Consider the following 16,726-nt stretch of genomic DNA (forward strand, 5'->3'; position numbering starts at 1 on the left):
GTCGGCCAACACTCAGAACCATAGAGAGCGACTGGACGGACGACATTGCGGTAAATTTTAGATTTGAGACGTTCGTTGATACGTCGGTCACAAAGGACACCAGTTGTGGAACGCCACTTCATCCAGGTTGCGTTAATGCGTGAAGCAATTTCATAACGCAGCTCTCCATTGGCTGATAGCGTTGACCCGAGGTATTTAAATCGCTCAGTTCTGGGCAGATCACTGCCGCTGACAGTGATTGTGCCTGTTTCATGGGGATCGGTCGTCAAAAATTCAGTTTTGTTTAAATTCAATCTGAGACCGTGTTGCATGAGGCGATCATTCCATTTTTGAACAAGTTGCTCGAGATCATTTTTGCTATCAGATGCTAGAAAAACATCATCTGCATAAAGCAGTGTGTAGGGCGCTGGACGTTGGATATCCCGTGTGACGGTGTCCATAACAAGGACAAAGAGGAGTGGTGAGAGGGCACTTCCTTGATGAACTCCAACAGAGACACGAAGCGGTTTTGATACACCCGCCATACTTCGAACTTTACTTTTCGGATCGTGGTAGAGCAATTGAACCCAGCGCACGAGTTCTTCTGGCACGAAGTGTTGTCGTAAAGCATACCAGATGAGTTCGTGTGGCACACGGTCAAACGCTTTCTCAAGATCCAGAAAGGCAATGTAAAGAGGGCGACGCTTCTCACGGTGTTTCTCCATGAGTAACCGCGCAGTGTGTATTGCGTCAGTAGTTCCGCAGTTCTTGACAAATCCGGCTTGATTCACGGTTATTTCAACGATTTCGCGAATACGGTTGTCAAGAATGCGTTCAAAAATCTTCATGGTATGGGAAAGTAACCGGATCGGACGGTAATTTGAACATTCTGCTGGGCTACCTTTCTTTTTCCATATTGGAACAGTGGTACTTTCTTGCCAGTCAGATGGTGTTCTTCCTTCCTGAATAACCCGGTTAAAGAATTCACTGAGCCACGGTGTTGGGTCCCAGCTCTTTGCTTTCCAGAGCTCAGATGCGATGTCGTCAGATCCTGTTGCTTTCCCCGATTTCATTTGTTTTATTGCCTCCTCGACTTCAGTTACGCTGACTGGTGGAACTGCTCCAAATGTCGGCAATGATTGTGGAAGTGGAGGATGAGCAAATTCTTCAGTTGAAATCTGCTCGAAGTATTCTCGTCATCTATCCGTCGCGGCTCGACGATCAGTAAGCAAAGTACCGTTCTTGTCATTAACACAACAGAAGTGTTCGATATCCTGTGTGCGTTCATCACGGCTTTTAGCAAGTCGGTACAGATCTCTCTCGCCATCCCGAGTGTCCAGTTTATCGTAAAGATTTTTGAAATGGTTCGCTCGGGTGACAGCGACCGCTTTCTTTGCTTCCCGGTTGGCATTCTTATAAATTTGCCAATTAGCAGGCGTTTTATCGTCGAGAAATTTGTGGTAGAGGCGTTTCTTTTCACGGACCTTCATTTCAACATCATCATTCCAAAGCCAAGTATCTCGGTTGATGTACCGCTTACCCGGCTTGGTGATCCCGAGGGTTGCAGAGGCCGCTTTGTGGATCGTGTCTTTCATTTGGTTCCATGATTCTTCCACATTCGTAATGGTTGGCAATCGTATGAGTGAGACCGTTTCTTCGTTCTTCCCACCAAATCGCCACCATTTAATGCGCGGCGGGCCAGTGCGTTCCTCACGCCGTTTTATCGGTGGCTTAATTCGCAGGACAGCAATCAACGGCCGATGTTGAGGTGCGATGGTCTCATAGGGAACGACTTTGCAATCAGTGACAGTGGAAAAATGTTGGCGTCTTATGAGAATATAGTCGATTTGCGTTTTATTGTTCCCACTATAAAATGTGGGAAGATGAGACAATCGTTTGATGAACCATGTATTCATAAGTACAAGGTCATGGGTGTCCGCAAAATCGATTATACGTTCGCCACCTTCATTGCACGCTCCGAACCCCTTTCCCCCATGGCACCTGCTACCGTCTGCCTTTTCACCCACATGACCATTAAGGTCGCCGGCAATGATTATGTAATCATCAGCAGGCACGTGACAAGTCTTTTCATCGAGAAGTTGCCAGAAGGCATCTTTCTCGGCATCAGGTCGACCTGTCTGTGGTGCATACGCGGTGAAGAAGTGAATAGTGCGATCAGCTGATATAATGGTGAGCTTCATCAGCCGATCATCAAATCGTTCGACTTCTTTAATGGCATCACGGAAACCCTCTGAGATGGCAATGCCAACACCATATTGAGTGTGTGGGTTACCAAAATAGAGAAGTTTGTAGCCATTTTTACCGCGTTCGCGTTCAATGTCGCAGCTTTTGGCACCAGACCATCGGGTTTCTTGCAGAGCGCAGATGTCAATGCACCTTTTCCGAAGGGCTCTTGCGAGTTCCTCGGTCTTTCCAGTTAGGGTACCAACATTTAGCGTGCAGACACGTATTTGTTTTGTTCGTTGTGTGCGGACTAACTTGCTTACGTCCTGACGCCGTCCATGCGTCAAGAACCCTTGCCCATTTCTCGACAGGACCGGGGCCCGTCCTGCCGCGTCGACTGAGGTGGACGCCCTAGCATTTCTCCGAGGCCTGTGACTTAATCCGATCATCATGTTTGTAACGACATTCTATGCATTTTCTTGGTCGACCTGTCGCGGGGCCTGTCACCAAGAGAGATCAGGTAGGATTTAGCATAGTAGAATACCTCCAACTATACTCTATTTATCTCTTTCCCTGATCTCAGCATTTTATTTTTGTTTTACTGAGGATAGTACAGAGTACGTTGCCTCAAACCCTCCTCCTTTACCTGGGCTTGGGACCAGCATACTATGTTAATAGCATGGCGGAGTTAATAACATACTAATTCCCTAATACATATTGGAAGGTAATCGTGATCGAATAAAGGAAATGTTGCTGTTCTTGAGAAAAAGCATAACGGCGGGCCTCTAGTTGGGACGGATATACATGCATTTGACACCCAGTGTACTTGAAGGATATAAATGCGAATTGTTAAAGCACTTTTTAACACTCAAATTTTATGTGTTTTTTTGGAACTTTAGGCCTTCTGATCGCTTTTAATATTCCGTGCAAGAATCAATTTGTTTTTGATGAAAATTTTACAGCCGTTGCTTCACCTACAACAATCCAACCATTTCCAAGTAAAATTTTTCGTGCAACGAGTCATGTAGGCATGTATCCAGCTCTTAGACCATAAACGTTCGCAAGGGCCGACTGGAATGCTTTCGACTTACACCTAAAGAAATGGGTAGTAGTGCGGACCGCATGGAACTCTGGCGAGTGCTAGTACTTTCGCAAATATGGGCAAAAAGCTACTAAATATACCAACCCCTACATGTTTACCGTGACGCAAACGGAAAACAAGGTTCGTATTGGGGCCGCGGTGAAGACTATAAGAAACGCAACACCACGTTGCCTAACAGTTTAAGTCCCCTTAGTAGGCGCAATTTTCTAGTGGACACGAGGGTGGAAGTCTCGGTCTTTCCCGTCACCAAATCCAACAATTTGATTCCGCAACACCTATAATAAGCAGCAGCAGACTGCCGCCCATAAATACTTACGGCCTCAGGCAAGTAGACGTGAGTCTTAACTTGCCTAAGACCTTTTCGTATTGTTTCTTTCTAGCAGATATTAGTAATGATCGTATTCGATCCATACTCCCTCGGTCACTATGTGTTGCTTGTCTCTGATAGATCCCACAACCTTTCTTAGGTTGTCAGGGAAAATTTCATTGTGCCAGAACAACACTCTTTCACTTAATTTTGGGAACGTTACCGATTCTCGTATTCGCGCACTCCTCCAAAAATGCAACAATATCGAAAAAGTATCTCTCAACCAGTTAAGCATGATGCTCAGCTGTAATCTTCTCAAAGATGCGGTTTTTCCAACCCAGAAGCTGGCTGTTGCGCAGAAAAAGCTTGGAGAACGTTTGAAGAGTATATGTATTCCAGCAATTGTTGGTCATCCTCTTCTCGCGCCTTTAGTGCGGGCGCAGTTTGAAAATGCCAAGTGCTTTATAAATTGTCAAGATCGATGTATAAATAAAAATATACACAGTAAAGTAGATTACAGAGAAGGTCGGGTTGGCCAAACTATGTAATAGTCACCCGTTTGATAGCGTTAAGATCTATTAGCCGTTATTAAGCTAGCATTAAGTAATCATTGTTTAGTTGTAAGTCACTATCAGTAAATAAATGAAATGAAATGAAATTGGTCATCCTCACTCCATCTGCGTCTTGTCAAGACTGAATTGTTGTGTCTGCTACAGCATTGCCAATTGGAGCCACCTCCCCGTCTCGTAAATTGCAGCCATTCGTCAACGCCCGTAGGAGACTCGAAGTTTGCACCCACGTGTTGGTGAGGACTAACATCACTCGGATCCCGCTACGAGGGGCCTCTGTGAGGTCGTCGAAAGCAGACAGCACTTTTTCAGACTAGACGTTGAGGGAAGCCCAAGACGACCGCCTCAGCTAGACTCAAGCCTTTATTCAAAGGGGCAAACGTCACTAAGGGAAGAGTGAGCGCTGCATGCGTTTACCACGTTTAGCACCGATCGATCACTGTATTCCAATATGAACCGAACCTACAAACCGTGATAAGCATGGGTTTGATCTAGAGCCACCTAATCGTATGTTAAGTTCATGGCAACAGTAGGAAGGATTTTTTGCAAATGTTTTAGAGGGTAGCCACAGCCGCTGTTGGCGGTACGGTATACTGGCATGTGTCAATTTCAAATATGTTTTGATATAGTGCATCAAAGTCGAAAACTTCATTCAGAGCAGATTAAAAACAGTTTAACACTCTGCAAATCACTACTGCTTGCATGGTGAAAGTGACAATAAACCAAAGCATTTTTTTAGGAGACCAAACCCATAGGAATAGATGAAAGTTTATAAACAAATTCAAAGGCTGACTTTGTACTTACCATTGTTTTTATTATTATTCTATTCCAGATAGTTGGCCGCCTAAAAAATAAAAGCACCATAAGGATGTTACTGATTGGACCGGTAGTTTTTTCTGTGAGAGTCAATTGGTATGGGCTGATGGGGGTCACTGATCGACGGATAAACATAACAGGAAATTCGTTGCGAAATGTCATTCAAATTGAAGGAATTGTTAATTAAGTTTTAACTTATGGCTGATCCTCCTCATATTCATAGGAGATCTACGAAGGGTGCAGTTATCACTCACACTTGTCGTTCCGACGTTTCTTTTAGAAGCAACAAAACAAATTTTGACCCGCAGATGTATTACCGTGTATTTGGAATCCAGGCGAAAATCAGTACATCATTTTGCTAATAATGATGGAGGCAGAGGCCATTCGTCTACAATATGAGGTTGGGGCAGTAATAACTGAGATGCGAAACAGTGGAATTGAGCACGTAAAACAACTGAACAGTTCTAGAGAAGCGGCATCAACTGGAATTCATCGAAAATGTCACTCATGTTTTGGACCTGAATCCACTTCCTTGTGGGCTGGGTTGCTTACGAATATAGGAATCTGCACCCTTTTATTTTCTTACACATTACTTGGTGAGTATTATTTAAATTATTAAAAGCTATATTTACTCGAAAATTAACATTAAAAAATACAGATGTCAAACCTAGTTAAAATCGATTCAACGTCGATCGGCCGATCACATGCAATTCATTTGGAATCGGCTGAATCTACTGCTACGATGTTTGGTCAAAACACTATAAGTTCATCTTATGAATGAATGAATTTCAACGCAAAATGTATGCGGCCAGCCTGTTACCGAAAAAGGTTCTGTGGATTATAGCTCAGGTTGCAAGGATGATCGCTTTTTGTATCTCCATGTACAATTTAGCCCTAAGATCGAATGTCTTCAGCGCTTTATGTAAATTTACGTGACTAGTCCCGTCACTGAAGTACGCCTGGGACTACTTCGATCTTTTGTAGTCTCCAGGTCTGTTTTGATGGGAATGACAAAGGCGTTGGTAGCCAATATTTTACTTTTCCTGGGCAAAATCAAGACGCTGTTTAATTCCCTTAGAAATTTGGATTTAACAATTACCACAGCAGGTGTTGTTGTTTGCAATATGCCGAGGTATTTGTAGTCGTTGTCTGAATCCTTGCCTTCAGTTAGAATCTCATTGTGGCTGCATCCTTCATTGTCATTATGTTTTATCCGAACAATTGTTGTCAAAAGATATTTTCCCAAAGCAAACTGCATTCCAACATCCACAATCGGGATTACTTTCCCAACCTGAGATTTTTTGGCTTTGGCCGAGGTCCAACAATTCGGTGTCCATAAAAGCTTTCTGGCGTCCTGGCCTGCGCCATCACCCCATCTCAGGTAGAGTCTGCCCCGTCTTCTTTTACTACCATAGATATTGCCCTTATAGACTTTCTGCGCTGGATTATCCTCACTTATACGGATTGCCTGACCCGCCCACGCATTCATCGCTGAATAGGCTATGGAATTACACATGTAGGCGCCAAAAGTTCTTCTTGCTATAAACCCAAGTCTCTGAGGACTGGCAAGATCATTGGGTGTACAGTAAAAGCTTTGTCCCTATTGTGACACTTTTTGTGCGGAGCAGTTTTTGTGAGCTGAAATGGGCTCCGTTGGTAGCCAATAACCGTGCGTGGATTTTACCGTAGTAGTTGTTTTCGAATTTTCGACCCTAGATAGGAGAAATTATCAACCGTCGCAAAGTTGTAGTCTTCCATATGTACTGTTCCCATTTGATCAGTACTCTTTGATGTTTTTGGTTCTTTGGATTTTGGTGCTGATATTGCCATTCTTCGAAGGGTTCTTTTCTCGAAAGCGGCAAGAGTTTGTAAACAAAACTTTGAACTTCAGCCGCAGTAATTTCGTTTTCCAAACGGCCAGTTAAAATTCTGTCCAAGACATAAATGATATTGATAGTTGCCGAAGTAAACTTTAGTTTCGGGATCTGTGAATCCAACCTAAAATGACGTCAAAGCCTCATTATAAACTGGGTTGACATCCCCAGATATTAAGATTCTCCTAAGTACTGGGTGAAGTGCCTTACAGGTGAAGCATTCGCGTTAATTCTTTGTTCAGCCCGGTTTGTTAAAGACTCCATACCGAGCTCAAGTGAAAGTTCGTGAAAAATATGTTGCCTAGCTGGTAGGGCAAGTCGATGAATTCGGTCTTGATTGACGACATTTTGCCCATGAACATAACTTCATTCCGGAAAGCGGGTTATGAACAGGTCATGGAGTCGATGTCTGTACCCTACTCAATTCCGTTCTAAATCTGTGATACGGTAATAGACGTGGACGAGATATTCGTTTAGATGGTTTATTCAAATCATAGAACACATAACCATCAAAACGACCAGGGCCGAAGTGAGGCTCTGATAATGTTGAGCGACCCTCAATCATATTATATTAGGTACCGTCTTCGCTCCTCTGGTATCCCATCATTAGAATTTAAAGAAAAGTCCCCGATTTCATTCCCATGAATACTGGGGAAGCAGTCAGCGCGGCAGCAGACCTCCAATATTGTCCTGCCCCCTGGTGCCCTCCATAAGTAGGGAGGATATGTGGATGGGGGCCGGTGAAATATAGTGAATCATCACTGCAATTCCTCTGATAATATCGTCGATTCCTTCTCTTCGAATTTACGAAGACGAAGACAAATGGAAACGCATGTCCGCGGCTATCCATTTACAAAATTAACCAATGATATTCGTGGTTAACGTCACCTCATTATCCGCAACCTATGGTGTACGCCTGGTTGCATGCATCTTTGCGCTTGTAACTCAGGTGGCTTAATCGTATCCTGGTATCCCAGGAATATTTAATACATATAGTGTCGGAAGGGAAGACGTGCTTAATATTTTTAGAAATAATTTTCATTCAAGAATTTTTTAATCTTTATATTATATGTTTATATTTAATTTCGTAACATTTTTTGTATAGAATAAAATGTGTAATCTCAATTTTTGAAAAAATTATTATAAAATATTCACTCTCACTTTTCCCCTTATATATCTACGGTTTTTGATGGCTAATTTTTGATACTCTTCCCATTGTTGCAGTTCGCCCTTAGATGAGTCAACAATTGACAAATTGATATACCTGCCAACTAGTCCACAAAACCAAATAAAGACTTTGATTGGTGGGATACCGTATTCTGAAAACTATCGAAAATGCTAAAATATCTGAAGAGCAACACTTGCGACTGAAAACAGAACGATTCACAGTCTCTACTTCAATAATAATAGCTGGTCCCAAGCTCGGTTATGAAATGAGGTGAGATGGTGGCTTCAGTCTGAATGGCTGTACATCACCGCAGCATCTCAAGGGGTAGCAGAGGAAAGTGCAAGGTTGCAAGCAAATTACTCACTAGCTATTATCACATCTGGCAATTAGGGATAAAATCCACCACCAAAAATGAGGAGAAGGAAACTTTTAAGGCCCCATACGGATTACCACTGGGAGTCGTCTGACTTGCTGACCGGGTCGGGCTCCCGTAGTGGAAAACACGACTTCAAAACCGCTAGTTGTGGGCCGGTTGACGACACGACGACCAGGAGCATAGCTCCGCCTGCTGCAGCTGATTCGCTACAACCTGCGGCGACCACTTCAGCAGGTTCGCGTAGGCAGCGGATGAAATTGCCTGAGGAATTGAATATCTCTATCATCCGCTCCTACTACGAAATAACGGCGGGAGCGAGTACAACATCTTACCGCCCCTTTTGGACCAGAGATTCTTCATTACTCGCAGCGATACAATCCCGGCCATCATCGAGGAGCGTGTTCGACTTGAGGTCATCGCGAAAACTACTGACCAAGAGTCGATGGGGGCAGAGGCGGTGGCATCAGCCACACCACGCCGCACTGCAGGCAACAGTTACAGTACTCGCCAAAGCACTCTTCTCTACCGTCCAGCTGAAGTCTCCACTGAGGTTCAGGACGAATTCCAAAGAGCGTGTATAGAATTTTCGAAAATGGAGTTATTGTATAGACCAAGTATTCCCAGGGCTTATGCATCTGCAGCAATTGCAAGAATTCATCTCAAATCTATGATAAAATTGCGTCTTGACTGTGTGCTGATATGTCGCTGCTGCAACTACAATCACTCATGTGTTCTAGTGCAGTTGCGGCTGTCAGATTGCAGAAGATTCGCTTTCGCGTTATTGGTTTGAGTAACCGAAGAAATGCACCATGGAAAATTCCTCTGGAATGGCTGCGTGATTCACTAAGGCAGGACATAGCTGGACTGATTCAAATCAGCTCTGGCAGTGCAGGCAGACGGGTGAGAAATAAAGTGCAGCGGGTTTACAGGAACTATGCCATTCCCAGTGAAACACCCCTAGTCGAAATTCTGGACACACTAAAGGAGAAACTTTTTTTCATATGCAGTCGGTTCAGTGGTATGGCGAAAATCATTCCCGGTGTGTCCAGAATGCAACATACGAGAGGAATTAGCGGAGTTTTTCAGATCACTCAACGAATCCCAACAGAACGTCCAGACAGTACAGCTTTCGCCGCCGAAGGCAACCGCGATACTAATACGCCTGACATTAATTTTGGGGATGTTACGAGGAATAAACAGCTCCAAGAACTGGAGGAGCCCAGGTCTGGATCGGGAGCAGAATTTCTGGTATAAGAAATTTACCAGTATACACAGTCGGTTGGCACAGCAGCATAAATCAAATGATTAGTCGGCCGGAGGAATTTCCGCCATTTCTTACTGCGCGGATTACTTGCCTTATCCCCAAGAAAGTCACTGTGCAGGACTTGCGGACACAAGATCGATTACTTGCTTACCAGCCCTCTACAAATTCACAAATTCCATTATTAGTGGGTTAATGCGCACCTCGAGGTCAAAAACATTCTGTCCGAGGAGCAGAAGGGCTGCCAATTTGGGTCAAGGCTTTGGAAAGAGCAACTCATTATTAATTCGGTAGTCAGTTTCCCGCATACCTGGCTAATCGATATCCCACGTCTGTATCGCATTGATCCGTGTGTTCACCTGACGGTGATAATACCTCTGAGTCAATCATATACGGAGAGGCATCCAGGGGAAATCGTTGAGCCTCCTTTAGTTTTCCATAGCACAGAATGATACTAGAGGACATGGTTTTGCAATATAACATAGCCTATGTGCTAGGTGCGAGCTGACACACTTGATGTACTTAGATTACATCAAGTTGTATACTAGTACCGGCGAACACCTTAGAAGTCTAGTGCGAATAGTAGACATGTTCAGCTGTGATATGTGGATGGAATTATGATTAGACATGTGTCGAATCTAAGCCATCCGCAAAGGTTATCACGAGCCGGATGCCGGACATAGCATTGGTGACCTCCACATTCAACTTATGACCGAGGCAGACTTCTACAAATACTTCGGAATTATGCAAGGAATCTATATTCGGGTTAGTGGTCTGAATGATGTTCTGCTGTACGAATTCCTGCGACATGTAAAGCTTTCGGGGAACAATTGCATTGAATGTATTCGCTAACCTCCAGGGGCGAATACGGACTACTACGTCCAAATTCCGAATGAATCATCCAAACTCTGCCGTGCAGCTGGGGAACCTCCCTCGTGACATCGAAGCTGAGATGGAGGGATAAATGTGTGCCATTCAGGACGGCATGGTCCACCTCATTTCTGGCTACACTGTCATGGCACCGGTGCAATACATGAACAGACATAGTGCTGTATATAAGGTGGTTTTTCAAAACCTTGCATGTAAGCATGGGCTGATGACGGGAGCATGCCCGGTTTACAGATATAAGCCGTAAGTAGTATTTGATAGTTCTGCTTACAGCACGTATTGGGACCGGCAAGTTCTAACTGATCGGCACATTCCACAGAACAAGCCTGACGTGCTATTAGTTGAGAAGACGGGTCGCTCCGCGTATATTTTTGATGTTGCTATCCACCATAATAACAACATTGAACAGAAACACGTGGGAAAAAGGTGAACTATGAGCCACTAGCTCGAGAAATCAAATAAATTTGGCGTCTCGAGCGGGTGGTTGTAGTTCCCATAATATTGTCAGCTACAAGTATTGTACCTAAATTCCTTATGGCTTGCCTTGAACTCCTGGGACTCTTATACACTTCGGTTCAAATCATGCAGAAGTGGAACATTCTGTATACGTGATCGATGTTGCAGGGAGTTCTCGAAGGATTCTACCATTAGCCTACCATCGTCCCAGCATAAATGCTTGGCACCTCGTGCTATTATTAGGTAAAATTCGACATCTGCCGAGATTGTGGCTACTCGGAAAATAATAATAATAATCGTTGACGCAATCCAATCGGATCAGGGCCTTGAAGTGTGTTAGAACATTTTATTCAAGACCGTTACTGAATACTACAGTACACTATAGCGTTGCGCTCGCCCGGGATCATTACCCTGATTTGACTCAGGTACTCATTCACAGCTGAGTCGACTGGTATCCGACATCCAGTCTCGATAACAAATTCCTCTGCCATCAGTGAAATTTGAATCGCGATCTTCTGCCACGGTCACCCAGCGCACCAATCACTTGAACCATCTGGACATATCTACTTCAGGAGCTGCTAAAATATGGGAAGAATAATTGCCACACCGAAATTATTACCGGATCAAAACTTCTAGTTCTGCTGCTGGAACATTAGAAAAGTGGAATGTACGATTCGAGATCCTGCCAGTTTCCACTTCAAGGGCTGCCGAAACATCACAGCAACATGTTGCACAAATTACAAATCTTCGGGCAAAACTGTCTACTTTCAGAGCTGTTGTTCCATAAGAGCAAGACACGTGACGCAAAGCTCAACGTCCACCACAGGCTCGATCAAGATTGGGAATCAATGATAATAAACATTCCGATAACAATAAATATTGCATTTACAAAATGAATTTAAATCTCATCATTGATCTAATGGCAATAATGTATCATTATGGTTCTACTACGAAGTTTCAGCAAGAAATGCCTGTGTAGATTTTTTTCCTCGCAAGGTATATTTGCCACCACTAACTCAGCCGCCAGAGCCACTTTCAACACATATCGCTGGAGATACACAAGAATCCAACACTTTTTACAGAATATTCGGAAAGACGATGCATGGTTTCAAATAACATTGTTTGAAGCGGCGATTATTGCAAAATACGATAGTTTCACACCTGCCGTAACAAACACCAAGATACTGGGTTTTACTAAGTGGAGGCCCAGCATTCATACCAGTGGATGCAAGGCCTATTTAATATGTCTGCCACAACTAAGGAATACGACATTGCAAAGCGCAACTTCATTCTTGAGTCCACAAGGAGCTCTGCCCTCTTTATGAGTGCAACGACCATCACCATAACATGTCCACCAGGGGAGCAACCGCAAATAACCGGCCGAGAATTCATCCTCAAAGAATTCTTGTGGAGGATATCTCCTCAGGGGGCCACCCCATTTCCCATGCTACCAGATAACTACTGATGAGCCTTTGTGGCAAAAGTCACTTTAGATGAAACTCTAGCAGACTTGAGTCTGATCACCCTCTTCGGATATGTTCCGATGGTAAGAATGCAAGGACAAGTGTATCATCAGACGCTTCTTCCAGTACCCAAACAAAATCCGCTGATTTTGCAGAACAACTTCTTCCGGACTCTGCTAATAATATCTAAATTTCTGGGGGAATTTTAAAGGCGCTTGGATCTTGTTATGAAAATTGGCTATTCAGAAAAAAATATATTCATGGCAATGGGCACCTTCACCATTTCCTTCCTTCTATATACTACAAACAGTTGACTAACGGTGTACTACATAGGAAAGCGAAGCATTCCTCACTTCGATTCGAGATGCCTCGCTCCCAATAACATATTATAAACGGTATATTCTGCACGACTCATCAATTACCAACTCCAGTTGTAGGTTATGTATGATAGCTGTATAAAGGAGACCATCCAGTATTTCCGCGCAGGATGTTGAGCAGTACCGGAAATTGGAAATAATATTGTGCGATCACACTATTGCCACTGATCACAGTGTTAATGACAATAAACCGGATCTATAATAGTTCTGCTTGTCAAGAAATAATTAGCGTGTTTCGTAATCGATGTAGCCGTTCCGTTAACTGGCATATTATTGAAATACAGCAAGGTAAAATACGAAACTACGGTGATTTGGCGGAAAAGCAAATATGGGGACTGCAAAGGATCGAAGTAGTCCCAGTCGTCGCGACAAATGACCATTCTTATTATATGTAATTATACCCGGCAAACAATCTTAGAGAGAAATCGAGTGAAACTATTGGGGGAACGCACTGTTGTCTAAACATCATACAGTGGATCGCATGGGGTGTCGATTGCTTACGTCGATATTTTGTCCATAAGTATCACAAATGTTTATTAAAGTTGAAAAAGGAAATTAGACACGGTGGACATTTCATTCACAATCAATAGAATCGCCCTTTCTCCCATAGTTATTACTTTTACTCCTGGAAATGTTATCCAAATGGCATAGAAATGTTTTTTTTTTTTCTGGCAATTTCTCAGTTTACCGCTTTTTTGTTTACTGTTTGCTTGTGTTTCTAGTTCTATTATTCTTTCTCTTCTATCATCATCATCATCATCAACGGCGCAACAACCGGTATCCGGTCTAGGCCTGCCTTAATAAGGAACTCTAGACATCCCGGTTTTGCGCCGAGGTCCACCAATTCGATATCCCTAAAAGCTGTCTGGCGTCCTGACCCACGCCATCGCTCCATCTTAGGCAGGGTCTGCCTCGTCTTCTTTTTCTACCATAGATATTACCCTTATAGACTTTCCGGGTGGGATCATCCTCATCCATACGGATTAAGTGACCCGCCCACCGTAACCTATTGAGCCGGATTTTATCCACAACCGGACGGTCATGGTATCGCTTATAGATTTCGTCATTGTGTAGGCTCTTCTATGTTGGTACTAAAAGATTTTGTTTTAATTCTGGAATTTGAATTTGGTATCCAATTGACTTAAAATAGCAACAGTAAATAGTGATGATTACTGTCACAATGTTTAGCCACGTTGTTGGTATCGTGGGTTCAAAATGACCCCAATTGGAAAGAAACAAGGAAATAGTATTTCATATAAAAATTTGGGAAAATCTGCATATTTAAAAAAAAATAACCCCTTTTGAAGATTTTGTGTAAAACAAAACCTTGGTTTTCGATTTTCTCGAACACGGCTAAAACAATTGTCAGGGAGTATGGCCTGTGAATCCCTTGTGTTGAGTTTAAGGGCAGCTCCTCATACATGGTCCTGTCGGGTACCAAATAAAAGGTTTCGGTTAGTACTTTTCGAAAATTACCTTGTTTCTGGTATTAGGTAAAACATAGAGTCATCAAAAGCAAAATTGACGTTCTCAGTACATATCTAACCTAAAAATCTGAAAAAAAATCACAGCGATGCATCTCTACTAAATCTAGGCCACAAAATACATCCGGTTCCGATGCACACACAAATAAAGTTAATAATAGTATATTTCCATATTTTAGAAATTTACCCCGTAACCGGTCCATGCTAGAAGTACAAAATTTGTCATAAACATAACGGGTAACGTAAGTCATAACTTTGGGGAATTTGAAGGAAATCAAACTATTATATTAATAACATTAACATTATAGAAGATGAAACTTTTACATTTTGTGTGAATTTCGTGCATTCTGCAACGTATATGGCGTCGAAATCACATATCAATTCGTCAATACCACAACAAACTGAGCTGATATGAATGGGGGGTCGCAAAGAAACATTTTGGTTTAGTTTTTTAGACATTTTTGTATCAATATCAACTACTCGATCGTCTACAAGGACCTATTTAGTTAATTTACGTATAATCAATGTTATTGAGGTCATTAAACATCTTATTCTACATGCGAAAATTAAATAATAATAATAAGAGTTATATATTACAAAATATTTAATTCAATAGCCAAAAAATCGGTCATTTTTATAAAAAAAAATTAAAACTCGAGTATCCCGAAAACGGTTAAGTTTAGGGTACCGTGTTTCATAGTGACATTAGTTGGAAATGGTGGATACTACACGCTTTTAATGTAAGTAGATCGACTTATCCTGTAGCCCTGTATATACCTATTAATGAAGCTTGCGGGTAGTGTCTAATTCAGATAGATATATTTCTACATTAAAGCAGCGGTATTCAGTATATGTAGAATGTATGTACATATCTATACTTTTCTGTACGAAGTAAATCGGAAATATAGGTGTGATCAATTTATATACGTGCTTATATATATAGAGAAAATTCGATAATAGGTGGTTTGTTTGTTTAGGGTGAGGATTATATCTATGTCTGTAATATGTACGTATAACTTGTACTTCGGGAAAACTGAAGGAATATGTGCGTAAGTTTCTCACATAAAATGAACACAAAACTTTTTCTTTTCTTTTATCACATATTTACTTATTACTTACAGTGTTTGATTTGTGGTAGCTTTTTAAGGTTTTGTGTAAAACAAAAGCTTATTAAAATCGATTCAATTTCTGTCTGTCTGTCACATACATGCAAATGAGAGACTCAAAAAATTTTTTCACCGGATATAGTCGTATAGGGCATCAAATGAAAGGTCTCGATTTGTACTTTCCGAAGCTGATATTAGTCTTGGCTTGAATTGCAAAGCACGTGAGTAAGGAGTCAAAATGTACGCATTTAAAGTGAGACAGGACTCATTTTCGGAATCTGCCCAACCTAAAAATTCGAAAAAAATCAGGGTGGTGCGCCTAGATGAAATCTAGGCCTCAAAATAAGTCCCATTCCGATATCTGCTCAAATAAACTTACTAATAGTATATTACCATTTTTTAGAAATTTACTGAAAAACCCCCTTAAATTCATCCTAGGACTTCCAAATTTTGTGTCCGCATAGAGGACAATATTTCGTATATATTTCGTGTAAATTTCATCGAAATCTGACTATTAATGCCAAAGTTATAACAATTTCGCACGAATTAGCTGCTTCCGAAGCCACGCAAATAAGATGCTGACGTCATAATTAACGGGAATAATTAACATTTGAGTGAAATATTAAAATTCCATTCAAGAAGAATCTAATTCTCCTAAGCCCTTTTTAAGGTTTCGTGTGAAACAAAACCTTATTAGAATCGAGACGGCGTCTGTCTGTCCGCCTGTCCGTCTGTCTGTCTGTCACACCCGATTTATTCCGAAACGGCTAGACCGATTGTCACGAAAATTGGTGAGTAATCTGGTGTCCCCCTTTACATGCAGTAAGTGGCGCCATTTTGTGTTAAGTTTAAGGGGGCGCTCACCATACATGTGAATGGAGGGAGTAAATTTTCTTTTTGCAGAATGTAGCCATGTGGGGTATCAAATGAAAGGTCTCAATTAGTACTTTTCGAAACTGATTCAATATTTGATATTGAGTGAAACATAGGGGAGTGAGGGCTCAAAATGTGACCCCCAAAAAGTGTAACAGGTCTCGTTCTCAGAACTTATCCAACCGAAAAATCTGAAAAAAAATCACAGTGGTGCATCCCTACGAAATCTAGGCCTCAAAATATATCCGGTTCCGATATCTGCACAAATAAAGTTAATAATAGTATATTTCCATATTTTAGAAATTTACCCGGCACTCCCCTTATGTTCATCCCAGAAGTACAAAATTTACCATGCGTGTAATGAAGAACATAATCCACAGTTTGGTCAAGTTTGAAGAAAATCCAACTATTATTAACAAAGTTATAGGGGGTGAAACTTCACA

General features: G+C 42.0%; 1 protein-coding gene across 2 annotated transcripts in view; it reads left to right on the top strand.

Annotated features, from left to right (window-relative positions):
* Nucleotides 1–16,726, top strand: part of LOC119654317 (TWiK family of potassium channels protein 7-like) — a 439,773-nt gene that overhangs the window by 145,415 nt on the left and 277,632 nt on the right. For both annotated transcript variants that reach the window (XM_038059642.1, XM_038059643.1), the window contains exon 2: nt 4,974–5,553. In XM_038059642.1, coding sequence (XP_037915570.1) covers nt 5,322–5,553 — 232 coding nt within the window. In that variant the 5' untranslated portion in view covers nt 4,974–5,321. The remainder of the gene's footprint in view (nt 1–4,973; nt 5,554–16,726) is intronic.

The sequence above is a fragment of the Hermetia illucens genome, chromosome 4 (genome assembly GCF_905115235.1).
Source record: "Hermetia illucens chromosome 4, iHerIll2.2.curated.20191125, whole genome shotgun sequence".
Taxonomy (NCBI): Eukaryota; Metazoa; Arthropoda; class Insecta; order Diptera; family Stratiomyidae; genus Hermetia; species Hermetia illucens.